Source organism: Eublepharis macularius, chromosome 4, assembly GCF_028583425.1.
Source record: "Eublepharis macularius isolate TG4126 chromosome 4, MPM_Emac_v1.0, whole genome shotgun sequence".
In the NCBI taxonomy this organism is placed as follows: domain Eukaryota; kingdom Metazoa; phylum Chordata; class Lepidosauria; order Squamata; family Eublepharidae; genus Eublepharis; species Eublepharis macularius.
The window spans coordinates 172,157,994-172,185,656 of record NC_072793.1 but is presented as its reverse complement, the minus strand read 5'-3'; the positions used below and the strand labels follow the sequence as shown (position 1 = coordinate 172,185,656).

General features: G+C 47.0%; 2 protein-coding genes across 2 annotated transcripts; both read right to left on the bottom strand.

The window, feature by feature from the left end:
* Nucleotides 1–11,907, bottom strand: LOC129327843 (zinc finger protein 883-like). The gene is made up of 5 exons (XM_054976594.1): nucleotides 11,717–11,907; nucleotides 4,097–4,182; nucleotides 2,976–3,068; nucleotides 2,858–2,885; nucleotides 1–1,420 (listed from the first exon to the last, which is right to left on the bottom strand). The coding sequence occupies exons 1-5, from the start codon at nucleotides 11,905–11,907 to the stop codon at nucleotides 13–15; spliced, it is 1,806 nt and encodes a 601-aa protein (XP_054832569.1). The 3' UTR covers nucleotides 1–12.
* Nucleotides 10,326–26,257, bottom strand: LOC129328736 (GTPase IMAP family member 6-like). Its single transcript, XM_054978002.1, is given in 5 exon segments — nucleotides 10,326–13,741; nucleotides 13,743–13,987; nucleotides 20,666–21,442; nucleotides 23,260–23,292; nucleotides 26,239–26,257. Coding segments are annotated over 4 exon segments (1,473 nt in total). The 5' UTR covers nucleotides 23,282–23,292; nucleotides 26,239–26,257; the 3' UTR covers nucleotides 10,326–13,312.
* Nucleotides 26,258–27,663: the final 1,406 nt, after the last annotated feature.

The following is a 27,663-nucleotide window of genomic DNA, read 5'->3' as shown; positions in this document are numbered from 1 at the left end:
GAAGTGTTGTCCTCAATCCAAACATCTATATGGCTTCTCCCCTGTGTGAATTCTCTTATGGAAAGTAAGACTTCTTCTCTGACTAAAGCTTTTCTCACACTCCGGGCATTTATATGGTTTCTCCCCTGTGTGCGTTCTTTGATGGGAAGTTAAACTATCTTTCCGCGGAAAGGATTTTCCACATTCCAGGCATGTATATGGTTTTTCCCCTGTGTGTGTTCTTTGATGGGAAATAAGGTTGTCACTCCAACGGAAGTTTTTTCCACATTCCAGACATTTGTATTCCTTCTCCCCTGTGTGAATTCTTTTATGGAAAGTAAGGTTTCTACACTGACTAAAGCTTTTCCCACACTCCAGGCATTTATATAGTTTCTCCCCTGTGTGAATTCTTTGATGGGTAGTAAGGTGTCCACCATGAAGGAACCTCTTTCCACACTCCAGACATTGATACGGTTTCTCCCCTCTGTGCATTCTCTCATGGCAAGTAAGGTGTGCACTCTGGGTAAAGCTTTTTCCACACTCCAGGCATTTATAAGGTTTCTCCCCTGTGTGAATTCTTTGATGGATCATTAGACTACCTTTCCGTTGAAAGGTTTTTCCACACTCCAGACATTTATGTTTTTTCTCCCCTGTGTGAATTTTTCGATGGCCACCAAGTTTTCCACTCTCACTGAAGCTTTTTCCACACTCCAAGCATTTATATGGCTTTTCCCCTGTGTGAATTCTTTGATGTGTTTTAAGGCTTCCACCATGACTGAAGCTTTTTCCACACTCCAGGCATTTAAATTTCTTCTCCCCTGTGTGGATTCTTTGATGGTAAGTAAGGTGATGCCTTCGATTGAAGCTTTTCCCACATTCCAAGCATTTATACGGTTTCTCCCCTGTGTGAATTCTTTGATGGGAAGTAAGGCTGTCCCTCCAACTGAAGCATTTTCCACATACCAGACATTTGTATTTCTTCTCCCCTGTGTGAATTCTTTGATGAGAAGTAAGGCTTGTACTATGACTGAAGCTTTTTCCACAGTCCAAACATTTGAATTTCTTTTCCCCTGTGTGAATTCTTTGATGGGTGGTTAAGTTTCCACTCTGAGTGAAGCTTTTTCCACATTCCAAGCATTTGTATTTTTTTTCCCCTGTGTGAATTTTTTTATGGACAATAAGTATTCCTCTCAGACTGAAGCTTTTTCCACATTCTAAGCATGTATATGGTTTCTCCCCTGTGTGAATTCTTTGATGCTTATTAAGGCTGTCCCTCCGTATGAACATCTTTCCACATTCCAGGCATTTATATTTCTTTTCCCCTGTGTGAATTATTTTATGGGAAGTAAGAGAATCTTTCCGCCCAAAGTTTTTCCCACACTCTAGGCATTTATATTTCTTCTCCCCTGTGTGAATTTTTCGATGTATATTAAGGCTTCCACTGAGAGTGAAGCTTTTGCCACACTCCAGGCATTTGTATTTCTTCTCCCCTTTGTGAATTCTTTGATGTATATTAAGGCTTCCATTCCGACTGAAGCTTTTTCCACACTCAAGGCATTTATATGGTTTCTCTCCACTGTGAATTCTTTGATGGGAAATAAGGCTTCCACTGAGAGTGAAGCTTTTGCCACACTCCAGGCATTTATATGCTTTCTCCCCTTTATGAATTCTTTGATAGGAAGTTAGGCTACCTTTCTTCCCATAGCTTTTACACTTCAGTGATGGACGGTTTTTCTTTTTGCTACGAGTGTTGCAATGCATACTGATTCCTGATTTTTCAGAAATATTTTCCTCACTTGTAGGGCACTTATTCCTATTGTCTTCTTTGTGTATTTTTGGAATTAATTTAATTTTATGAGAGTTACCACCCTCCAAAAGACTGGAATTTCTCCTTCCTAGGGATGGGTGATTCCTCTCCTCCTTCCTCAGGGCATCACAATATTCAATGTTGTCATTCACAACAGAACATGTATCTTTTTTCTCCACCAGCGGATATTCTTTCTTTTCATTTTCTGACTTCCACACACCTCCTGCTGAAAGAAAATGTGAATATAGAGAAATAATGGTGCTTACAAATTAGGTAATGAAATAAAAGAAGTACTGTATGCAATAAAATACAGGAAGAAAGCCTGAATGTAAAAGAAGTGAAGAGTCAAGTCTGCATTTAAAAAGAGAAACCTAACTCAGAAGTGAGATTTCTCTCTCTATTCCCCTTGCCCCACCAGTAGAAATAATGGTAGAAGTCCATCTTGCATGTTTTCAACCATGAGATGCAATCTTGCCTCCCACCACAGCTAGCAGCTCATATGGGGTTTGTGCTACATCCCAGGCAGCATTGGGCCAGCCTGACAGCCCCTCCAATATAATCAGCGATTGCTCTGTCTCACCCATTTCCCCTCTACCAAGGTGTCTGCTAAGCAGCTCCCCATCCTGTGAAAACCACTTTGGAACATTATTTCAGGTACTGAATCAGCTTCCTGACTGGCGGCTCCATACAAATGGCAATTAGCTGTTAACTGGAAGAGACAAATCCTGGCTAGGATTTAAAATACAGTGGAAAGCCAGGATTTCTGCTGGAAAACGCGGAATCATTTTCAACACTGCCTTCTACTGCGGGGAGGAGATAGTATGTCATCAAATGGGAGCTGTGGGGGGGGGGGGGTTGTGACATCTCTGCAGTAAAGCACTGTCTTTCCTCTGCCTGGCATCTCCACTGAAAGGGATCGCAGGGGGATCAGGGGTGGAAGCAGCAATGCCAGAGAGCTCTGCCACTCCAAGAGGACAAGACTCAGCTACACTTGGACAAGAGTGATTTGAGTTGGGAGAAGAAAGTTGCCTATTTTTATCGTTCAAGCTATACCATTTCAGCATTCATAACCCAGCCAAGATCTTCAGAGAATCTCGAGCTGTGAGGACAAACAGAGCCAGAGAAATCCAAGGCCCTTTGGACCGAAGCACAGGCAACACTCCAGTCCCACAACAGATGAAACAGCTACCTGCCAATCCCTCCTTTTCATCAGAGCCACGGAGAAACAGTGCTTGCTCTTCTTCCAGCCAGGATATGAGGTCAGGTTTGGCCATCCCAGGTTCTTTTAATCAGAGGAAAGAAACAGAATTAGGACCCCCTCCAATGCACATAAATGGAGGAATTCCAAGCCAGCTTGACTCTCCTTCCAGAAATACACAAGTAATGGGGTGGGCTGGAATACCATATGCACCTACAAGGACCCTCTTGGCATTAGTAGTTCTGTGCCTGCTCCCAGCCAAGTGGAGGTGGAAACCCAACTAAGCAAGCGCAAGAGAGGCCAGCAGAGTTCCCTCCACAACCACACCTCTGCCAGGGTCAGACAAGGCCCAGAGTGGAGAGGAGCCCCTGCTTTGACCCTCCCACCTTCTCCAGGCCAAGCATCCCTTGGGACACCTCTTCTGATGCCCTCTCATGTGGTCCAGGCACAGGACTGCCAGGGAGGACCCCCCTATCCTCAAGGAGAACCCAGAACCCCTCCCACATCAAGGGAAGGATCATGGAGGGGGGCAAAGATCAGCAGGAATTCCTCACAGTCACTCCTCACAGCAGGAAGGAGACGGCCCAGAAGAAAAGGAGCCTCACCCAGAGAGGCCACGTTCCCAAAATTCTCCAGCATGACTTCCTTGTAAAGAGCCCTCTGGGCCGGGCTCAGCAGGGCCCACTCCCCCTGGGAGAAACACACAGCCACCTCTTCAAAGGACACCCCACTCTGGAAGAAGAAAGAAGAACCATTTCTTTACATCACTGGAAAGTTGGTCCATGAGAAAAAAATCAAGCACGGATATCAAAATAATTCTGAAATGGCAGCAGCCAGGAGGGGACTGGAGCCCCAGGGCATCCCACTCTCAGTCTTCTTGGGGTCAGAGGACCAAATGGTTTGCCGGGGGGAAATTTGTGATAAAGTATTACCTTGCTCTCTGCACATATAATCCTAGATGCAGTGCAGCAATTTTCCTGCCGCCCCAGTGGGTACTTTCAACATCTAGAAGCGGCAGGAAGGAGCCTGATCCTGTGAGCCCCGCAAGGGCAAAGGAAGCATTTATGTGGTTCTCTGCAGGTCTTCCCCGTGCCCCCCCCAGCCCCCTTTACCTGGGCAGGCTGCATGGCGGTTGTTTTCTTTTCCCCACGCAGAGGAGATGGCAGAGAAGGCATCAAGGGTGTCTTTCCGTAGCTGCCTAGGAGAGAGAGGAAAAAAGAAGTGTAGCAAACTCTTTTTTGCTAGACACAAAGTTCTTTGCCAGCTACTGGAGTTAACCACTCTCTGGTCTGTCTTTGGGGCACAATTCAAGAAACTCAAGGAGTGTTTGACCCGACACGGACCCACCTGAAAAATACAACAGATGCTACGATCAGCAAAGGACAGTAGAGACCCCCTCACCTCTGCAGGAGTATACCGTATACCCTGCAGCTGTGGACAAGTTTACATCGGGACCACAAAGCGTAGTATCCAGACAAGAATAAAAGAACATGAAAGACACTGCAGACTTGGACAACCTGAAAAATCAGCAGTGGCTGAACATAGCCTAACTCAAACAGGGCACAGTATCTTATTCCAGGACACCAAAATACTGGACAACACTTCCAACTACTTTGTCAGACTGCACAGGGAAGCCATTGAAATTCACAAGCATAAGCAAAACTTCAACAGGAAAGAAGAAACCTTAAGCATGAACAGAGCATGGTTTCCAGTTCTGAAAAACACCAGGCTAACAAAACACTCTATACTCGACAATAGCCCTGCAGAGAAGATGAGCACATCAAGCACCAATCCATATGCAAAAGAACCTCCTCAGGATACAGTGAAGCCTCCCGCCATTAGCATTCCACACCCTGGGAAACTCTTACAGGATGACTCAGCTCAACCCCACCCCTCCTGAGTAGATACAAATGACCTGCCAACATCTTTTCCACACTGTGACACTGAGAGATCTCTGTCTTTTGGTGCTACACCTCTGAAGATGCCAGCCACAGCTTCTGGCGAAACGTCAGGAACTACAATGCCAAGACCACGGCAATACAGCCCGGAAAACCCACGACAACCATTGTTCTCCGGCCGTGAAAGCCTTTGACAATACTGAAAACTTTCACTTCCAAAGAACACATGTCGTTCAGGACCCCCCCCCCCCCGATTGGGGGATCTGTCCTGCACTGCTCCCCATTTCTGCCTGTTCTTGGGATTCAAAATCCGCTTCCTGATTACAATTCTTTTATCAGTCCCTTCATTGGGGCACATATTACATGACTCCAGCACACGTTAGCCCAGTCATTGTGAGGGTAGTTGAAGTCACCCATTATCACAACATTATCTGCTTTAGTCGCCCCCCTTGTTCCCTCCTCCATCTCAAGTTCAGCCTCAAGGCTTTGATCAGGTGGGCCACAGGAAATCCCCACTTTTAAGTAACCCTTAGGGGTGGAAATACGGGGGCCCATCGCTTCTGTTGGGAAATGCATTCCCCTGATATTTTCAGCCCCTCGTCCAACACCTCCCTCTCTGCCTGCAGAGCTTATTCCCCAGCATGACTATTCCCCACTGATTCTCCCCAGTCCACCATGCTTCTGGGACACCCCCTCCATCTAAACGGCCACCTGGCACCAAGCACTCCAGCTTGGCTCCCCCATCTTGGCTCGGAGCACCTGTCTTGTGTTTTCTTCTCCAACCCCCTTCTGCTCCCTCAGCCCCCTTGTCTCTGCACAGGGCCCTCCTTTGCCTTGCGACTCTGTCTCCCAAGTCCTATTGTGCTCCTCCCAATATTGCCCTGACTCGTCCCAAATTGGAGGCTCCACAGCTCCTGTCGTCTTTGCCTGGGATTAGTTTACGATCTGTTCTGCACCTTTCGGATACCAAGTGGTTCAACTGAAGGCTGTCTCTGCCCCAGAAAATTCCTCACTGCCTAACAAGTCTAAGCCCTTCCCCACAGCACCACTTTCTCATCTACACTTTGAGACCCCTGCTCTGTGCCTGGCTAGTTGGCCCTGCGGGGCTACTGTTCCATGGCAGGGAGTTTTTAGCACAGGGAATTATTCCAAGACGTGCTCTCAGTCATCTCCAGTTGGAAGCCAAGCTGCCTTGAGTCCGCCTGCAGGGGAAAGCTGTTTACAAGGGGATGCAGCCCACTCCATCACCTGAGGTCTTTGTCCCTCATGTTTTATCCATATGATACAGTTCTAAGATTCAGACTTTTTCTTTCTTTTTTAAAATTTTTTTATTTAGTTTAAATAATTAGATTCAGACTTTTTCTACAAGTTCCAGATAGGAGCCTTGTCTCCTCTCTTCTGTCCAGCATTGCTAATCCAGAAGAGATCCTGTAAATGTTGTCGATAATCTACAGCCCACTTAGTGGGAAACACCTTCTATCCGCACTCACAGTAGGAGAGAAAAGCAGCTCAGAAATCACAGGAGACGGACGAGGGAGAGGAAAATTCAGCAGCAAAGGGGAGGGGGACAGGGAGTCCTCAGACACCCCGTCATGATCAAAGAGCAAAGGACACGGTGGCCAACTCTGATTTGGGATGCAACATAGGAAGGATTTGGGGAGGGACCTAAGCGGTGTACAACGCCATAGAATACGCCCTCCAAAGCTGCTCTTTTCTCTGTAGCCGGGAGGTCAGCTGCAGTGCCAGATCTCCAGCCGCCACCTGTTTTCTGGCCTGATATGGAAAGGGAAAGGAGGAAGCACTGCTGGGACCAGGCTAAAAAGAAGCAGAGGGTGGCTGAAGGAGTTGGGGGCTCTCCTCCCCCCCACAAGACTGCTGTCCTTCCTGCTGCTCCCCAGCCCTGAACCATCACCCCCCCTGCTCCAAACCCTCAAGAAGGGAAAGCCCCATTCCTATTCGTCCCTGTGCATTAGGGAAATGCTTTGGCTTTGCACCATGTGGCCCTCAGGTTCAGGAAAGGGACAAGGTGGGAATCGGGGGAGGGGGCTCTCCCTCGGCTCCCCCCATTTCTCCTGCTTTGGTCTTGCATGGACCCCCCCCCCCTTAGAGAACATTTCGGGGTATGGGGGTGTAAAAGGTGGACCACCCATGTTATCAGAGAAAGGCAGGACTTGGCTTTCCTCTTTTATTTCCTTTTTGCCTTTTTGAACCTAGTCTTTGCACTTAGTTTGTGAATCTAGTCTTATGCTTCCAAAGAGCAAATTTTAAAAAGAAGACTTGAAAAAAATACAGAGAACTGCATCACATCTTAAAAGGTTCAGTAGTATAGTAGGCCTTGGGTTAACATTACGTGTATGCAGAGAAACCCAACAAGGAGACACCCCCCCCCCAATCTTCCCAGTTCCATCACTGGTTCTCTCCCTCATCCCCCAGCCACCCCACTGTTATCAAAGGGTAAATAACATAACCACATCAGGGGTGGGCTAAACTCTAAGGCAATTAACTGCAGCAGCCCAAGGCAAGGCAGAGGTCTGGAGAGAGTCACTTTGGCAACCTAAAATGGAGGCCAAGATCAAAAGATGTCCGCTCTACATACCAGGACCCATTTCGGCAGCAGTGGCGTTTTGCAGGCAGCCTCCGCCTTAAGGGTTACAATTATGGAGTCTTTCCTTCCTTTTTTTCACTTGAGAAAGTGCCTGCCTCTGTCTCTGCCTGCTGGGCTGCTGTTCCACGGCAGGGAGTTTTTAGCTCAGGGAGTCATTCCAAGATGTGCTCTCATCTCTAGTTGGAAGCGAAGCTGCCTTGAGTCCACCTGCAGGGGAAAGCTGTTCACAAGGGGATGCAGCCCACTCCATCACCTGGGGTCTTTGTCCTTCATATTTTATCCATATGAAACAGCTGTAAAATTCAGACTTTTTCGACAAGTTCCAGATAGGAGCCTTGTCTCTTCTCTTCTATCCAGTATTGCTGATCTAGAAGAGTTCCTGCAAATTTGGTTGATGATCTACTTCCTACCTAGAGGGAAGCACCTCCTATCCACACCCCCAGTGGGAGAGAAAAGCAGTCCAGAAATCACAGGAGATGGACCAGGATTTCCAAAAATAAAAAGGGAGGAGGAAATGCAGCAGCACTAGAGAGGGGGGCAGAGTGTCCTCTGACACCCCTTCATGATTAACGAGCAAAGGACACGGAGCTTCCTGGAGATTTGAGGATGCAGCAAGGGAAGGATAGGATTTGGGGAGGGGTGTTTAATGCCACAGAATACATCCTTCAAAGAAACTCTTTTCTCTGTAGCTGGGTGATCCCCAGGCGCCACCTGGAAGTTGGCAAGCTCAGGCCTGATATGGAAGGGGCGGGGGGGGACCACTGCTGGGATCAGGCTGAAAAGAGGCAGAGGGTGGCCGAATGAGTTGAGTGGCTCCCCTCACACAAATCTGTTGCCTTCCCTGATGCTCCCCAACCCTGACCCATTGCCCCCCTTTCTGCTCCAAACCCCCAAGAAGGGCCAAAACCCCCTTCCTATTTGTCCCTCGTGCACGTGTATGTCACTTCCCACGTTGTTTAACGGAAATGCTTTGGCTTTGCACCATGCGGCCCTCTGGTGCAGGAGAGGGGAATTGGGGGAGGGGGTTCATTCTCTGCTCCCCCATTTCTCTCTGCTTTGGTCTTGCATGGACGGACACACACCCACCCGAGCTCACCAGATTCCTCGCAGCCGTTCAAGCAGCAGCCCGGGAAATTCAAAAGGCTCCAGAAAGAAGGCAGGACAGGAAATGACTTTCCCTCGTAACTCCCGCCTTCCTCTCTAGGACTTCATAGACTCTCTCACTTTAACCCTCAGATGGCATTTTCGGGGTGTGGAGGTGTAAAAGGTGGACTACCCATGTTATCTAAGAAAGGCAGGACTTTGCTTTCATCTTTTATTTCCTTTTTACCCTTTTGAATCTAGTCTTTGCACTTAGGTTGTGAATCTAGTCTTACTTTCCGAAGAGCAAATTTTAGAAGCAAGCCTGGGGGAAAAAATACAGAGAACTGCATCACACACTAAAAGTTCCAGTAGTATAAACTCGCTTTGGCTTAAAAATTAAATGCATACAGAGAAACCCACCAAGGAGAAACCCCCTCTGTCACAACCTTCCCACCTGCATTTCTGATTCTCCCCTTCTGTCCCCCAGTTTCCCAAAAGGAAAATAATGTAAACAAGTCGGGGGGGGGGGTGACTAGGCCAGAGGGCACTAACCTCTAAGGCAATTAACCACAGCCCAAGACAACATGTTTTGGCTTCACAAGGGCAGGAATGAGGAGGAAAGCAGCAATGCCATAATAAAGCCTCTTGGTGCTTAAGGCACTCCTGGCAGGGGGCAGCCACATTTTCTGAATATTCTGGGAGCATCTTTTATCTCCCAGAGCTCCTCCCCCTTTCAGTCACCAATTAAGACCCAGGTTTGCAGGTTAATTTATCTCTCCCAAAGCCAGTGGAGTATAGTGGTTAGAGTGTTTGAGACCCGAAACAGACGTGACGAGTTACCTCAATTCAACCTGGGCTTCCTTGCCTCAAGGTTTGACGGGAAGTGTAGGCGTCCTTGCAGGTGCATCGCTGCATTTCTCCTTCCCCTACTTGCGTAGCCCGGAGCTACATAGCTGCACGTGCTCTGCCTCCCCCCCACCCCGTCGCACTGAGTGTCACTTCATCTCCCCCTCTCCCTTGTCTGGCCCAGTCCCCGCAGTTCTGGGCTGCGCGGCTTCTGGTGGGGGCCGGGCGAGTGAGGGGGAGATGCAGCATGCTCCGGGAGCCTTTCCTCCCGCTCTCCCGGTGCAGCCTGGTGTTGCTCTGTGGGGGCTGGGCCAGGCAAGGGGGGGGAGATGAAGTGACGCTCAGTGTGACGGGGGGAGGCAACTCCACCCCCCTCGCCTGGCCCAGCCCCCACAGAGCGACACCAGGCTGCACTGGGAGAGTGGGAGGAAAGGTTCCCGGAGCATGCTGCATCTGTTTTGGCTCTGACATGGATCCACAAACCGTCAGTTTGCCCTCAGGCAGTGAAGCACACTGCTTGGTTGTTTGCTCTTCCCAGGTGAATGGGGGATGATGGCACGGGACAATGCCACATGTGTTTTGTGCCTGTGGTGTTTGATCTGCGAAGTCGCCAACACCATAACCGGAATGACTTCTTGCACTCTGAGGTAAATCAGCTGGTGGAGCTTACTATTGTTTTGAGAATTGTAGAAAGAACTACACATCCCAACTGGAAACAGAATCTATAAGAAACAAGGCTCTAGAAAGCAGACAGCACCTTGTGGAGCAGGCAAACCAAGCCGACAACAGAGGAAATTAAACCTGGGACTTTAGCAGGGAACACGAGATGACCCTTTTCAGTTCTATGGTTCTTAAACTATGACAGGCAGACCCCCGAACCCTCACATCCAGCACTCCATGGTTCTTGGTTGAAAAAGCTTTAATCAGAGATCAATAAGGTTCATAGAGAGAACTACAGTCGACTAAGAAAATTGACAGGAATGGTTAAGCAAACAAAATTACATTCTGATATAGGTCCCATTACTCCCCCCCTCCCTCCAGTAAACATATCTATGGTGGGAAGAGATCATGAGAAATTCTCAAAGAGGTTTCATAGCTTTGTCTAGACACCAGGAAGGTAGTAGATTGCAACACATTTTGGCACACACAGCTGCAACAGCAAGGCCAGAGTAATAAAGGGAGACATTCCCATGAGAGATAAGATGCTTTCATTTTCCAGCAGGCCTGTGAAAGGAACTCAAGTTAAAGCAAAAGCAATGTGAAATCAAGGCTCAGCAAAATAATGGCATGAGTGGGTACAATCATGACAACCATAGAGACTCAGCATCATTAAACGGGGACAGAATGAGTGCCATGTGTATGTTTCAGAGGTAGCAATTGTGGGTGTGTGCTTGATGCATGGAGGTGTTTGCTCTCAAGGAACAGATTCCCCCCCCTTGACACTAGGGTGGGCAATCTGGAGAATCTGAGAGACTGAAGTGTGTAGATGAGACTGTAGGGATCTGTTAAAACCTTCCCATAGCTGTGCTGATGGATCCACTATTGTCAAAGAGAATGAGGGTCCCAAGGTTGGAGGGAATCTGGGAGAGGGGGCAAACATAATCTCTCAGAAGGGACCCCTTTTTTGCATGCTGAACCAATACCTTCTCGTGCTGAGGATACCTGTTACGGGTCAGGAGAATATGGGCTTTCAGTAGTAGGAGATCCAGCCATTAGGAACAGTGTCATGGATATGGCTAGAAGTATAGGGGAACAACTGAATGAGACACCTATGCACACAGAAACATAGCTAGCCTGAAAGTCTCATTGACTACCGAACTGTAAAGGGGCCGAAGGAGAGAACAGACCTTTCTGTCACGGTTATGACTAGAACTTCAGGGGAACAATTCACATGACTTTACAAGTGAATTAAGCAGATCCACAGAGGAGAGGTCCATCAAAGACTAGCCATGGGGACTGAAGGAAGCCTCCATATCCACAGGCAGCAAACACAGGCAAGTGATGGGGGGGGGGGGGAGAGAGTACAGTTTGGGGCCTAGAAGTACCCACTTGGCATTACTAGTTCTGTGCCCGCTCCCAGCCAAGTGGAAGTGGAAATCCCAACTGAGAACAAATGAGTGGCAGAAAAGCCAGCAGAGTTCCCTCCGCAGCTGCATCTCAGCCCACTTAAGGCAAGGCCCAGACTGGAGAGAAGCCCCTGCTTAGACCCTCCCACTTCTCCAGACCCAGCGTCCTTTGGCACCTTTTCTGATGCCCTCTCATGTGGTCCAGGCACCGGACTGCCAGGCAGGGGCTCCTACCCAAAGGAACCAAAATCCACATCAGAGGAAGGCTCATGGAGGGTGTCAGAGATCAGCCACAAGGCACACAGACTGAGCACATCCTTCCACATCAGGACTTCCTTATAGCCACTCCTCACAGCAAGAAGGAGACAGCCCAGGAGAAAGGGATCCTCATCCAGAGAGGCCACATGGCCAAAATTCTCCAGCATGACTTCCTTGTAGGGAGCCCTCTGGGCTGGGCTTAGCAGGGTCCACTCCCCCTGGGAGAAATACACAGCCACCTCTTCAAAGTACACCCAGCCCTGGAAGAAGAAGGAGGAAGAATTTGTTGACATCACTGGAAAGGCATTCCACTTGGTGGAGGGAGCCAAAAAGAGAAGAGGATATTAATGCTGGAAGAGCAGCATGAAGAAGAGAGGAGAAGAGCCCTGTGGAGTCCCTTGGCTCCTTGCTGCCAGCCCTCCTTGGGGTCAGAGGGGTTGACCTCACTGGAAGGGGGCAAGCTGCATTGTGGGGAAGAGGGCAGAGATGTACATCGGGTAAAAGACCAAACAGTTTTTCATGGAAGCTTCAGGGCCAAGTATTTCTTCGCAGTCCCAAATGGAGCCTCTGAACACACCAACCTAGACAAGGGCTGGCTGTTTCCTTGCCCCTCCCCAAGTGGGAAGATTTCACATTTGGCGGTTCCAGAACCAAAGGGCAAACAGCCCAATCCTCGGAGCCCTGCAACAGAGAAGAAAGCCTTCCTACCCTCCACGGCACCTCTCCCCACTAATCCCCCCTCTTTTACGTTTATGATAGGATAAAATGACATACAACTGCCTATTTCTGATTTCATTGACATATGCTAGTGGGTTTTGTACCATTGTTTTTAATCATTTGAAGTGTGATTTGACAATTTAAAATAAAAATCTTAAAAGATAACATGGAATAGTTTTTTCCTGGAATACAAAGTTTTCACATGACGCCTGGAATAAAGAAACTTCTGACCCCTTTTCAGTCAGAGGGCTGATTACTTGTTAGAGACTGATTATAAGAGAGAATAATCTTAATACAGTCTTGTAGATAATGTGTCGATTTGGAATGGTCACTGACCCTTAGTTTTAAGGTTAATGCTTTCCCCCACAAGTGAGACAAAACTCCATTAACACCTTTACCTGACCCCAGTTCCCCTCTCTATAGGCTGAAGAGAAGCAAACAGCATCCCCTTTCTACTTTCCAGCTTAATGGGTGCTGGTAAGACTGAGGCTTGGCTCCTGTTGACAGGCCTCCCTAAATGATGTGTCTGGCACTGATTTGTGGTACAGTCCACTAAGCAATCACCTACATAACTTCATAGACAGCTTCTACATGTACAGGAGAACTTGTGAATCATGCTCTAAGTCTCTGGACTGTGTTGAATTATTATGGGTTTGGGTTCCAAATTTCAACAATGCTGTTCATATACATAAGGAAAGGTGGACTTTACCTACTAGGACCGGACAAAATTAAAAGACGAACGGTGACGAGTAGAGGGGAGAGGCAGCTGAATTAGCAAGAACAGTTCATAGTGGACTGGCCTATTTTGGAGCTGGGCTCTATTGGGGAACGTCTTCTGCATATATTCGTGCATTCTCATTTTTCTTCTTCCTGTGTTATATCACTGAAGGGCTCATCTTGATTCTCCTGAAACATCTCCTCAATTTTGAAGAGCAGTTCCTCAGCTTGTGCTGCTTGCTTCTCTCCTGTCTCGTTGTTGTTAAAACCACAATATTGATTGCTGCAATCCTGAATCAACTTCCGAAAGTGTTTGTTATCTGAATTATTGACATACTCTTCCAGCTTTACATCACACAGTTTTTCTATGTGTGTAAAAATTATGATCATATACTTTTGAGCCGCAATGCCAAATTTCTTTTTTACCCGTTCTACCAACTGGTGGTCTTCTGCTGTGAAACGGCCCACTTGAACCACCAGTACCAGGGCACAGGGAACTGGGCCCGAGAGGCAGAGGCAGTGCTGGATCTCCCTGAAATTCCAGATTTCATGAGAGTCAAAAAGGGGGTGGCGTGTCCATAACAACAATCCTCTTCCCCTTCCACTCCCTGATGCCCAGTTGACAAGACTTTGTTACCGGGCTGGATTCAAGTCTGGACTCAAACTGCTTTTCCCCAAGGATGGTGTTTCCGGTAGCACTTTTCCCTGTCCCTGTCTTTCCAACGAGGATGATGCGTAGCTCTGGCTCTTTGGAACTGCAGCCGATGCTCCCCGATTCTCTTGGACTCTCATAGACAGCATTTGCTGCTCTTGCTGTAAAAGGGGGAACAGAGATAAGGAAATTTAACAGCGAGCCACTTGATTTAATGAATGAACTTTGCACTGTGGATGGTTAAAACCATTCCTCATTTAACCCTTCAGGAGACGTCATTGTATGATTGCAAACTGAGAGCCAAGCTACAAGTGATGCCTGACACAGGTTGGACACTTGTCAGCTTCCCTCAAGTTTTGATGGGAAATGTAGGCATCCCGGTCTTGCAGCTGTAATGGAGAACCAAGCTGTAAAACCAGGACGCCTACATTTCCCATCAAAACCTGAGGTAAGCTGACAAGTGTCCAATCTGTGTAAGGTGTCACTTGTAGCTGGGCTCTGAGGTGCCTTCCACCAGGGAGCACCGTGGAACCAGAGGTATGTGGGAAGAGGCTGGTTGGGACAGCCTCTGCACAGCCCCTCCCTGTGTCGCTTGCTGATGTACCTACATTTTTGTGTCATTGCAGAAGTGCGAGGACAAGAACAATCCTGTTCCCCTCCAGGTAGCTCCCCCACCCCTCTCCCCTTCACATATGAGTTGCGAACAAAAATAAAAGCTTATAAAAGGCTGAAGTGGTATGTGTGTGTGTCTCTGTGCGTGCATGCACACACAGAGCTTAGCACTGCCATTTTGAAGGCAGTGAAAGCTTAGCTCCACTTCCTTCTCTGGATTGGCTGGGGTCAGAACTTCCATGCAGTGTGCCCCCCCCCACACAACCACCTCACTCTTTGACTTTTAAGTTGGAACATATGTCAACATTTTCATCCTGTATGTGACAAAACGGTCTAAAAACTTGGAATTTTAAAAATTGGAGTTATCATGAAATTTTATAATGTTCCTATGTTTGCTTTAATTGTCTGCAATACTGTCCATGGCTGCTGGGTGTCATTGTGACACTTAGAGTCTTTCTACATGAGACATCTGAGCCGTGTGTCAGGAGATGCAATGTTATCTGGGAAGGGTAGTTTTAAAAAGACAGAGCTGGTGGTGGGGCAAAGGCTTTGCTGTACACTGGAGCTGTGCGAAGGGGCTGTGAAATGCCAGAAGGGAAACTTCAGCCCATTATAACCACCCCAGATCCAAGCTTGGCTATAGAAGGCAGCTCTACTCCATTTCCATTCCTTGCAGCCCTTTGGTTGTGATCCCACACTGTTTTAGATTGGAGCTTGGAGCTTGGATTGAAATTGATAGATCCTTTGGGGAGGCAGGGCTGGCATGCCCATTGAGGCCTGGTAGGCACTGGCCTCAGGCGCGAGGGCACTGGGGGGGCGCAGGAGGGGGTGTCGGGGGCGGAGAAGTGCACAGCGGAGCCAGCCCCGTGCTTCCGCCGCTGCCGCCACACACCCCAGCCGGGCGCAGCCTCCGTGCACTGCCCCAGCAACGGCTCGCAGCTTCTGCGCCCGGCTGGGGTGCAAGGCGGCGGCGGCGGCAGCGGCAGCGGCAATGGGCTGGCTGGCTGGCTGCAGCAGCAGCAGCCAGCCACGCCAGCTCCGCTGCGCGCTCCTCTGCCCCAGCCAGGCGCAGAAGCCGTGAGCCGCTACTGGAACGGCGCACGGAGCAGCTTCTGTGCGCCACCCCAGCAGCAGCTCGCAGCTTCTGCGATTGGTGCTCCTCCGCGTGCCGCCCAGCTCCCCTGCAGCGCATGATGATGTCTGCAATGATGTCATCATGCAGTCCGTGGTGTGTGCGCATGCAGAGCGCACGTGTACGCCGCCGCAGGCACGAGAACCTCTGGCGCCAGCCCTGTGGGAAGGCAAAGATGAAATTAACAAACCCTCTGAGAAGTGATCTCTAGGGGTGTGCAAGCCAAAAAATTTCGGCTAAAGCCGAAAGCCGAAAGCTGAAAGAAGAATCTCTTTCGAATAAGCCGAAAGCCGAAACGGCCAGCCGTTTCGGCTTTCGGCTTTCAGCTTTGTTTCGGCTTTCTTTCGGCTTTCAGCTTTCAGCTTTTCAATGGGAAAATGCCTCCGTCTTCCCAGACGTCTGGGGGAGGCATTTTCCCACCGAATCAGCCCAAAATTGGTGGGGACCTTCCTCTAACCCCTCTCTAAAAACTCCCCAAGTTTCAGACCGATCGGACTTTGGGGGGCCAAGTTATGGCCCCCCAAAGCAGGTCCCCCTATCCTCCCATAAGAAAGCGAAGGAGCAGCATATTGTTAGCATGCTGCTGCTCATCTTCTTCATTATTTCCTATGGGGAAAAATGAAGAAGCAGGCTTCCTTTGCCAGGGGTGGCATTTTGCATGCAAAATGCCCCCTTACCCTCAGGGGCCCTTCTCCCACCCCCCACCAAGACTCAGCCTGCTCCCACTTGGGGGGGCCATTCAACAACAAAAGTATCTTACACAAAAATAACACAACTCACTTAACATCAGAGAATCACCCCAAAATATTGCTGTCAAAAGGACTTTATTTCCTTAACTGCTTTAGGTTACACAGTAGGAAGGCACAACAGGGCATGAAAGCAGTGTACTACATAAAAATAACACAACTCACTTCACATCAGAGAATCACACAAACACAACTGCTGTCAGAAACGGTGAAGCGGGTTGTATTATTTTGTGTAGTACACTTCTATCATGCCCTTTGGTGCACACCCCTGCTGTGTATCCTAAAGCTGTTCAAGAAATAAAGTGTTTTTGACAGGAATTGTGCTTTTGTGATTCTCTGATGTTGAGTTGTGTTAATTTTTCTGTGTGGGGGACTGCTGGTGTAATGTGTCATAATGCTTTGCCTACTTGTACTTTGAAAGGGAGAAAATAATTTTTTAAAAACTTTGTTTTGTGTTGTTCGTGTTTTATTCTTTGTTGTGCAGTTGGTTCCCATCATAGGGAACAATGGGGCTGGCTGGCCAGCCATCTCTGTAGGTGGTGGGGGAATTTGAGGGAGGGTGTCTGTGGTTCAGGTGCTCTTTCACAGGGACCAGCTGGCACTCAGAAGTGTGCCCACCATTGTGGCACCCCTGGGCTGTGCAGAATTGCCCAGGGAAAGAGAGTTTAGAAGTTCCCAGCATAGGGAACAAAGGGAGAGGGCTGGCCTTTGCCAGCCTGTTCCTGGGGTTATGGGTGTGGGGCAGGTGGGGGTGGATTTGGGTCTGTGAGGGGCTAATGTGGGGATTTGGGTCTGTGTGTGGCAGCTGGGGGGGAATTGGGTTTGTGTGGGGCTGTAAGGGGTGGACTTTAGGGGCTGAGAGGACCTACTTGGGGAGGCCATGAAATGGCCCCCCCAAGTGGGAGCAGGCTGAGCCTTGGTGGGGGGTGGGAGGAGGGGTGGGAGAAGGGCCCCTAAGGGCTGGGGGGCATTTTGCATGCAAAATGCCACCCCTGGCAAGACAAGCCTCCCCCAGCTGTCAGTGGTAGAGAAAAGAGCACCTACTTGGGGAGGCCATGAAATGCCCCCCCAAGTGGGAGCAGGCTGAGCCTTGGTGGGGGGTGGGAGGAAGGGTGGGAGAAGGGCCCCAGAGGGTTGGGGGGCATTTTGCATGCAAAATGCCACCCCTGGCAAGACAAGCCTCCCCCAGCTGTCAGAGGTAGAGAAAAGAGCACCTACTTGGGGAGGCCATGAAATGCCCCCCCCAAGTGGGAGCAGTCTGAGCCTTGGTGGGGGGTGGGAGGAAGGGTGGGAGAAGGGCCCCAGAGGGTTGGGGGGCATTTTGCAGGCAAAATGCCACCCCTGGCAAGACAAGCCTCCCCCAGCTGTCAGTGGTAGAGATTAGAGCACCTACTTGGGGAGGCCATGAAATGGCCCCCCCAAGTGGGATCAGGCTGAGCCTTGGTGGGGGGTGGGAGGAAGGGTGGGAGAAGGGCCCCTGAGGGTAAGGGGGCATTTTGCATGCAAAATGCCACCCCTGGCAAAGGAAGCCTGCTTCTTCATTTTTCCCCATAGGAAATAATGAAGAAGATGAGCAGCAGCATGCTAACAATATGCTGCTCCTTCGCTTTCTTATGGGAGGATAGGGGGACCTGATTTGGGGGGCCATAACTTGCCCCCCCAAAGTCCAATCGGTCTGAAACTTGGGGAGTTTTTAGAGAGAGGTTAGAGGAAGGTCCCCACCAATTTTGGGCTGATTCGGTGGGAAAATGCCCCCCCCCAGACGTCTGGGAAGACGGAGGCATTTTCCCATTGAAAAGCTGAAAGAAAGCCGAAAGAAGCCGAAACGTTTCGGCTTTTTTTTTTTCGGCTAGCCGAAACGTTTCGGCTTTCTCCTAAACGTTTCGGCTAACCCGAAAGAAGCCGAAACACTTTTGTTTCGGCTTTCTTTCGGCATTCAGAAAGCCGAAACGCACATCCCTAGTGATCTCTGAACTCTCTGTCTTTTTCAGCTATGCATCCCAGCTAATGTTGTGTCTTCCTAAACTTGACAAGCACACACCCAGGTGTCTCATGCAGAGACTCTTAGAATAACAACAAAACTAAATTGTTAATACAATACTTAGTACTAGTACAGCTTTTCAAAGTTCTTCATTATCTTGCTGCAATTCTTGTAACAAGATAGTATCACATTTTAATCCTTATTTTATTCTTATTGTTTAGATGGAGGTCTGAGAGGGAGCGGGCTACCTGAGAAGGCTTTGTAAGTTTGTGGTAGAGAACAGATTTGTAGATACTTCAGCCTTATTAATATGAAAATCCAAGTAAATAGCTCTGGCCAGACTTCTCCTTCTTAGAATCAAATACTGATCTGCCCCCCCCTACCTCTACTATAATGAAAACCTAAGTACACAAGTTCGGAGAGTGTGGCCAGAACAGAGACAAGAAAGAGGAAAATTAGCACAAAAGTACTTCCTTCTTATATAGATCTAGACCATTGTTTGACTGATTGATATATACTATTTTGCCATTTTCACTCCCTGCTCTTAGAATGACTCATCTATAATGTATATAATGGAAAAGAATGTTAGAAATGACATAAGGAATGGGATAAGTAGATTAAAAATTGTAATAGCGAATGTCTATAGAAACAAAAGGGAAACTTGAAAGTATATGGGGCGTTAATTATATATTTACTGGCTTTTTATATTTGGACTTATGTATATCTGTCTTGTGGTGAACCTGCTAAAGATTGATTTCTTGTTGTAACCTCTTCCCATTACTATAAAATCCCAATAAAAATTGATATATAAAAAAAGAGAAGAGATTTGAACTAGGGGCTTTGCGGCTTACAGCTTATGTCTTAGCCAGCATACGATACCCGCTAGAGGAAATCAACTTGTGCGTTCTTCCAATGGGAGGAGAAAGGCCTTGACCAATGCATTGTCCAGAATTCTCCACCCTCATGTCTAGTACTGGGGGATCCTCCTCTCTGCACATGGAAACATGCCTCCCCTTTCCTGCATGCAAGACTGACAACTTATTTTTTAACTGTTGTAACTTTAGCAGCTGAAGGTGAAGCTGAACCTTTTCTCTTTGCTATATGTTCAGGCCAGGGAAAGCTTTACCTGCTGAACTTCAGCTTGCCATGTCTCTTGATGTGATTGATACTGGAGAAGGGCCAGAAACCCCCCCCCCCCGGTGATCCTTTTTGCATGTGAGATGCAAGAAGAGTCTCCTGGGGGTGCATTAACTGTGAGCAGAGTTGCCAAATTGTTCAGATTGGCAAGAGTCTCCTGGAACTGGTATCGATCTCCCAAAGAGTATTTAAAACAACCCAGAAGATTTTATGATATTTAAGTGAACCGAGAAGAGTTGCGCTATTATGGCCGCCCCAATATGTATTTAAGTCACATTGGTGGGAAAATATCTCCAGCTTGGGGCAATACTGGATCTTTTGCCTGGTCCTTCCAGTTTTCATGTCACTTCCTCTGCTCCATCCCCCTTCCCACCCCATGCTTTGCCATAAAAGTGGCTTCCACATGGGGTCAGGTTTTCTGGAAGAGAACCCATGCGGAATCTCCAAAGAGATTCTGAGAGCCAGGAGGGAAGACATACAGAACGAGAGGTCATAGATGGTCGTAGATGGAGTGACTTCAGCAGTGGTAGGGGAAGCTTGCTAGCAAGCGGCCTGGATACGGTAGTGTGGGAGGACTCCTCCACCTCATCAAAACAACACCTATTAAACCATCCACGGCCCTTTGCCTCGAACAGCAGACTGATATGCAAAAGTCAGCCTACATGATGCTTCTTTGTCTAAGCAGTTTTGTTAGAAGGTTAAGTACCAGTTGGTGGTGGTGAGAATCAGACTGGACCCACAGCAAGAAGGGGAGGTTTTAGAAAAAAAAACTTTCCCTTATGAGAGTTTCCTGGTTTCTATCAGTACCTTTTCTCCCAGCTTTTATTTATCTCACAGAGAGAGCTCTTGGAGATAACCATGCAATCCCCTGCATGTTTTCCCTGTGGGGCAAATAGTAACTCTTGGTGGGGGGCGGGGGAGAAGATAGGAGAATGCCATGGAGGAAAAAGGTTGAATCCCTTTCCATTTGCACCATGGCTGTGCCCCATCTGCCCTAAAAAATACTATCAGGTTATCTATTCATGGACCTCTTGTCATTCCATCCAGTTTGGCCTTTTATCCCCAAAATAGAAAGGGCTTGATCTAGCTGCTCTCCAAAGCACAGGAGGAAAGGCTGGGGGGGGGGGCGGGGGGAGGTGGCAGCCATAATAGCATTTAGGCAAGAGCCTAACCTCTGCTGAATCACAGGAGCAAATGAGGTAAGCTGGGAAATGGGAATGGAACTTCCTACCCATCTGATTGTAAGCAAAAGATCCTTCTCCTCTTGCATTTGATCTCTTCTTTTCCCGATGTTCCATTTCATCTTTTGTTTTTTCTACTTCCTGTGCATGTCCCAAGTCTTCCTTTTGTTCATGCATTTCCATAGCCTGCCTTTCCTCTGGAGGTGGCTCCAAATGGTTTTCTATTTCAAGAGCACAAAAGGGCTTCTTCAAATTATCCCGCACCATCTGCTCAATTTTCAAGAGCAGCGCTTCAGCCTGCAGTGTCTGCTTCTCTCCTGTCTCATTGTTGTTGAAAGCCACGCATCGGTGATGGCACTCTTCCATCATTTCCTGAAGGGCCTTATTTTCTTGGTTTGATAGATATTCATCCAAGGTTCTACTGCCTGATTTTTCTTTTCCGGTGAGGAGGAGAATGGTATATTTCATGGCCCCATGGCCAAACACTTTCTGGATCAATCTTTTTGCCCTTTCATCCACCTCATCGAAATGGTCCAATTGGCCCACCAACACCAGGGCGTGGGGGCCTGGTCGGGAAAGATGGCGAGAGCTCCAGATCTCTGGGGAAATTTGGCGTTCTTCACGATCAAAATCAAAAATAGCTGGAGTGTCAAGAACGATGACTCGCTTACTGTTCCATGCCCTGATTCCTAACTGATAGGATTTTGTTATATGGCCAACCTCGAAAACCTTCTTGCCAAGAATGGTGTTTCCTGCGGCACTTTTCCCAGCACCTGCCTTTCCAAAGAGGATGATGCGGATCTCTGGGTCACCAGGCATTGGAAATGCTAAAAAAAAGAGTCAGATATTAGTGTATGTAGATGTACAAAAGTGTATTTGCTTGGGGGGGGGGCATCAGGGAAGAAACGAAGGGCGAGGGGCAAACGTGCTCCTCATAGTTTCATGGCTGGGTGGAAGAACTGATCTGTGCAGGATGGAGGGGACAGATTGTTATCCTGCTGCTAGATAGAGGGGAGGCCATCTTTGGAGGACTGTTCAGTTTTCATCCTCCTCAAAAGGATACATGCAAGCTAGAAAAGGAAGTTTTGCAGGCCTGTTCTTTGGTTGTGGCATGTTGTAATCAGAGTGGGCAGAGCTTGGGATGGAGGGCCTGTCGGGATGTCTAGCCAATGGGAGTGTCCTGCTTTGAAGCAGGGAGTTGGACCAAAGGGCCTGTTGGAGTCCTGCTTCATGAATGTTGGGGGAGGGGAGGGACCTGTTATCTAACTGGTAGAAGAGGAGGACTCAGTGCTGTCCCTTCCCGCAGGTTTCAGAGGAGGACAACCAAAGAGTTGGAAAGACAGAGAGGTCAGGGCGTTTTGTTTACTGTTTACTGGTCTGATAAGCCCCATCACATCTGCCATGTTTCATGCTTTCTGTTTCATAAGTGTTTGGCTTCAGTACCTCTGAGGGAGTGCAGAGAGTTGTGTGAACTGTTTCTCTTTCAGGCAGAGGGAACCAGAATTGTGCAAACTGTTTCTCTTTCAGGCAAAGTGTTTTGATTACTAGTTCCTGCTGAGACTAGGAATGTGCACAGACTGAGTAGTGCTCCTCTCCTTCCCTCCTCCCTTCTTCTCAGGCATGCATGCCTAAACTCCTAATTGACTTTCTCCCTCCTGGAGGAGGGGACACTGATCTATAATTAAACTGACTTTCCTGTCTTTAGGCATTTCGGTCAATGACCACGTTGCAGCATCTTGAAACGGATATCTTTCCTTAATAAAATCACTGGAGTGAAGTGACTGGGAAAGTACCTGGCAAGACCTGACATTACTGCTCTGACTATCCCTTTGATATGTAGATTGCTATTCTCAGGACTTCTTCCTCATGACATCCTCCTTCTCATTCTTCTCTTCCTGGTTTTGTTCCAGGCACCATCTCTCTCCTTCTCCTCCCTCCAGTTTGGAACCACAGATGCAGGAACTGTCCTAGTATCCGTGCCCATCCTTAGACTAGAAAAGTAGATAGGATCTACCTCTCCTCCTTTCCTATAAGAGTATGAAGTTCCTACAATAAAGAACTCTTATTTTCTTTCTAAGTATAATCAAGTGTATGCTTTATTATTTTCAATCCTGCACACACACACACCAACCAGCAGAACCAGCTCACACCTCCTATAACCACGCTTTCACTGCCAATGATAAACTCTGCTAACAGCCCAAACATGGAATCCTTTAATTAGGTTTCTGGGGCCAACATACGATTTATTTATCACAAATGGCCAGCTGAAATTGGTGGGGAGAGAATCTCACCAGTTTTGGAATGCTAGATGGAATTAAGAACAAGATTCGCGTCCAGTAACACCTTCAAGACTAGGGTTGCATCCCCCTCAGTTAGGACCTCAGCAGGTTATAATGTCACAGAGTCCACCCTGCTCAGGATCCATTTTCTTCAAGGGAAATGATCTCTGTAGCCTGGAGATCAATTGTAATTCTAATTGATCTCTAGGCACCACCTGGAGGTTGGCAACCTTATTAAATACCAACAAGTTTTGACAAAGGGAGCTTGACTTTTGAAAATTTCTACCCCGGAAATCTTGTTGGTCTTCAAGATGTTATTGGACTCAAATCTTGCTCTTTTACTGTGGACCAGCACAGCTACCCACCTGAATTCATGATGAAATCCATGATGACTTGTCCTTTCAGAAAATTTAGGAAAGAAAAGGAAAAGAAGTTACTCCATTATCAGAGCAAGACATCAAATATCACTTTGCCACAAAAAATGGGTTAGTGTGACGCATAAGACAGGGGATACAATATGGTACCGCATAAAGTTATGATTATAACACAATAAGAACCTACTAACATCTCTAAAGCTTGATTCATGCCGAACAGTCGCCAAGTATAGTGAGTTAGGAGAGCCTAGTCTATGTGGTATTGAGAATGTAAGAACGGAAGAGAACTGCTGGGTCGCACCAGAGGTCCATCTAGAAAAAATTACATATATTCAATGTCAGCTACTCCTATAATATAGCCATATGAAAACAATACATCAACATTTATAAACACAATGGCATCGATAATCAGATGCTAACAGCAAGCGTCACAAAACATGGAATACAAAATGAAATGGAATATGAAATTAAATGAGAATATAAGATCAGACCAGTGTTCCGTCTATTCCAACATAGGGTTGCCAGGTTCCCCTGCCTGTCCCCTTCCCAGGCAGGAGGCCTGGCACTTACCTTGTCTTCTGTGGCTGCATGCATGCAAAGCATGTGCACAGTCCTGGCCTGCACAATGATGTCACTTTCAGGAAGTGACATCATTACACAGACCACCCTGGGAGCACACCCTGGCAGCACTCACAGGGGCCTGAATCAGGCTGATTTGGGCCCGATCTGGGGCTGAATTGGACCCAAATCCGGCCAATTTGGCTGGATCAGGCCCTGTGGGGCATGGGAGTGCTACTGCGCTCTGCAGAGGCCCAATCTGGGCCTATTCAGGCCTGATCCAGGCTGGCTTGGGGCTGATCTGGGCCAAATTCGGTCCCAATCTGAGCCAATTTAGCCCCAATTTGGCCCAGGTGGGGCTGCGATGGAGTGTGGGAGTGCTGCTCTGCTCCTCAGTGGGCCAATCTGGTCTCAATTCAGGCCGATTCAGCCACTATTCAGGCTGCTGCAGCATGCAGGAGTGTGCTGTGCAGCCCAGGAGCACATAGCACAGCCCAGGAGTGCAACATGGGAGGCGTGTTCCCTCCTGCCGGCCAAGTAAGCAGAGGAGGCGGGGGTGGAGGGTGGAAGCAGGGGGTCCCACGGCCCCAGTGGGGGACTGGCAACCCTAGTCCAGCTTCCTGTCTCACAGAGTAGCCAACCAGTTACTATGGAGGGCCAACAGTCAATGTCAAAGATATTTCAATAAACATGTAATGGGAATTTACATGCAATATTGCAAGATTTAAAAAGGGGGAAGAAGGAGAGTGCCGCACCAAGTCAAGTCAAAATGAAGACGAAACAGAAAATGGCACAAAGAGAAAATTCTTTAACGTTGTATAGGGGTTATGCAATATCAAGGAATTTTCTCTTTGCACCAAGATTTTTAAAAAGACTTAAAAGATTTTAAAATGTTGAAACAGAGCATAAGCAATTCCATGACTGACGTATTAAACAACCTAGGTACTACCTGTAGGATCATACTTATAACAATAGTAGTGAAGTCTGTGGTCTCTAAATGTTTACAGTAATAGTGGTCTCTTCTTATCCATTAACTGATGGATCTCTTGAGACCACTTCCTTACAGTACAGCCCCTGTATCTGAGTAAAATACTCTTGAATAAGTCACTTTTGCATTGTTCACAGAAGGCCAGGAGAGTGGGAACTTTCCTAAGCTCCTCAGGTAGACCATTCCTTAAAGTGGGAGCCACCACAGAGAATGCACGTGTATGGGCAGCTGTTGATCTTGCCCATGAAAAAGAAGACCCTGTTCAGAGGAGAGACACTGCCGTGGTAGAATACAGGGAGAGAGGTGGTTCCATAGATATGATAGACCAAGGCCATGAAGGGCTTTGTGGGTGATAGCTGCTGTAGCATAGTTAAGTGATTGGTTGCAAATCAGCACTCTGCTGGTTCGACTCCTACTATTGCCATGAATTCTGCAGGCAGCCTTGGGTAAGCCACTCCTTTCAGCCCCATCTCCCCAGCTGTATTTTGGGGATAATAATACTACTTTGTTCACTCCTCTGAGTTGGCACTAATCTGTCCAAAAGGGTGGTATATAAGCACACTGTTGATATTGTTATTATTATTGCCAATCACTTGAATTGGGCTCGGTAACTGGTAAGTAGCCAATGGAGTGACTGTCGAATGGGTGTAATATACATGGATCTCCTAGCTCCTGATGATAACCAAATTGCAGCATTCTGCATGTCCTTGAAGTGTTTTTTAAAAATTTGTATAAACTTTATTTTAAAAGAGACGTTTGAAACTGCATAAAGGATCTTGAACAGAATACAGAATAATAGACTGAAGCTACAACAAAAAATATAAGCAAGATATATAATGATAAGCTAAATTTCATATTACTCCTCTCCCTCTCCTCAGTTACTAATACCCAAAGTTTTATACTCGACATTCTATATTCAGTCATATACATCACATTTTATATTCATCATTTAAAATCTTAGTTTTATAATTGATCTATATCCATGTTAACTATTCTTAATATTTCTTAATTTCCAGCTATGTATTCAAAGAAATATCTCCATTTTTCCTGGAATTCCTGTGTTGGTCTGTTATGCATATAAGGAAGTTAATTTAGCCATAGAGGCATATTCATACAATTTAATAATAATAATATTTGATTTATATGCTGCCCTTCAGGATGATTTAACACCCAGTCAGAGTGGTTTGCAAAGCACGTTATCATTATTCCCACAACAACAAACACCCTGTGAGATGGGTGGGGCTGAGAGAGCTAGAAGCTGTGACTAACCCAAGGTCACCCAGCTGGCTTCAAGCAGAGGAGTGGGGAATCAAACCCTGTTCTCCAGATTAGAGTCCTGTGCTTTTAACCACTACACCAAACTGGCATATATATCAGCATTTTATATTCAACACTTTAAAATTTTAACTTTACAGTTGACCTACTTCAACAATAGCTATTCTTGGTTTTTCTTAATTTTCTGCTACCTATTCAAAAAAAGAAAATCAATTTTTTTCTGAAATTCTAGGATTGCTCTATTATACAGAAAAAAGTTAATTCAGCCATAGATGCATGTTTATACTATAATACTAATCTAATAACATATTTTCAAGAGTCAACACAAAGCAAGACTTTAAACATTTTATACTCAACATCATATTCAGCCTCATCATATTTAGTATTTTTATTTTGGAAGATGGAGAAAGTTCTCTCTGTCCACTCTCTCTTTGCTCTGTGCATACTTTTATAAACCTCTATCACATTCCCCCTTAGCCATCTCTTTTCTAAGTTGGACAGTCCCATCCTCTTCAGCCCTTCCTCATAGGAAAGGTGCTCCAACTCCCTAAAAATCTTGGCTGCCCCCTTCTGGACTTTCCCAGCCCTTCTGAGTCCTTTTTGAGATATGGAGAGAACCACATACAGTATTCCAAATGAGACTGCACTATAAATCTATACAGGAGCATTATAATATTGGCCGTTTTATTTTCAGCCTTTTTTCTAATAATCCCCACTGCTGAGTCACAACGGATCAGCACTCTGATTGAATTATCCACTATGACTGCAAAGTCTCTTTCTCCCTCAGTCTCAGCAAATTTAGACCTGTGATAGCCCAGGTGTGCCTGAGGTCATCAGATCTCAGAAACTAAGCAGGGTCAGCTTTGGTTAGTAATTGGATGGGAGACCTCCAATGTAGACAGTGGCTGCAGAGGCAGGCAATGGCAATCTACCTCTCTTAGTCTCTTACCATGAAAACCCCACCAGGGGTCACCATAAGTCAACTCTGACTTGAGTTCACTCTCCAATATATACGGGAAATTGAGATTTTTTTTGTTCCAACGTGTATCACTTTATACTTAACTACACTGAACATTTGCCACATGATTGCCCACTCTCCCAATTGGTGGAGATCCTCTTGGAGCTCTTCACCACTGGCCTTGGTTTTCTGCAGACTTGGCCACTATACTGCTCACCCCCTCTTCCAGATCATTTATTAACAAATTTAATAGCACCAGCCCTAATAAATCTTTGTGGGACCCTACTGCTACTGTTTTCTTCCCTGAGAGAACTGTTACGTTCCTACTCTTTCCTTCCTGTTGTTCAACTAATTTTTAATCCCTAATAGGACTTAACTTCTTATCCCATGCCTTATCTAAGTTTACTCAGGACTTGGAGTCTTTGGTAAGGAACTTCATTAAAAGCCTTTTGAAAGTCCAAGTACATAACATTTCCCAGGTTGCCATTATCTACATCAGAGGTTTCCTATATGGTGCTCATGGGTACCATATAAGAAACCTCTGTTTTTTTAAAAAACAACAACAATGTTAATTAAAACTCATCCCCTTTAGACAGAGCTTCTGCCTGAAATGTTA

What these genes read in the sequence shown, in the direction of transcription:
- LOC129327843 (XM_054976594.1), bottom strand. Translation starts at nt 11,907, where the DNA reads ATGCTGGAGAATTTTGGCCATGTGGCCTCTCTGGATGAGGATCCCTTT. An exon ending in GTGGATTTTGGTTCCTTTGG is followed by an intron (nt 4,183 to 11,716) that starts GTAGGAGCCCCT and finishes TCTCTCTCCTAG; the next exon opens with GCAGCTACGGAAAGACACCC. An exon ending in TGAAAAGGAGGGATTGGCAG is followed by an intron (nt 2,886 to 2,975) that starts GTAGCTGTTTCA and finishes TTGTCCTCACAG; the next exon opens with CTCGAGATTCTCTGAAGATC.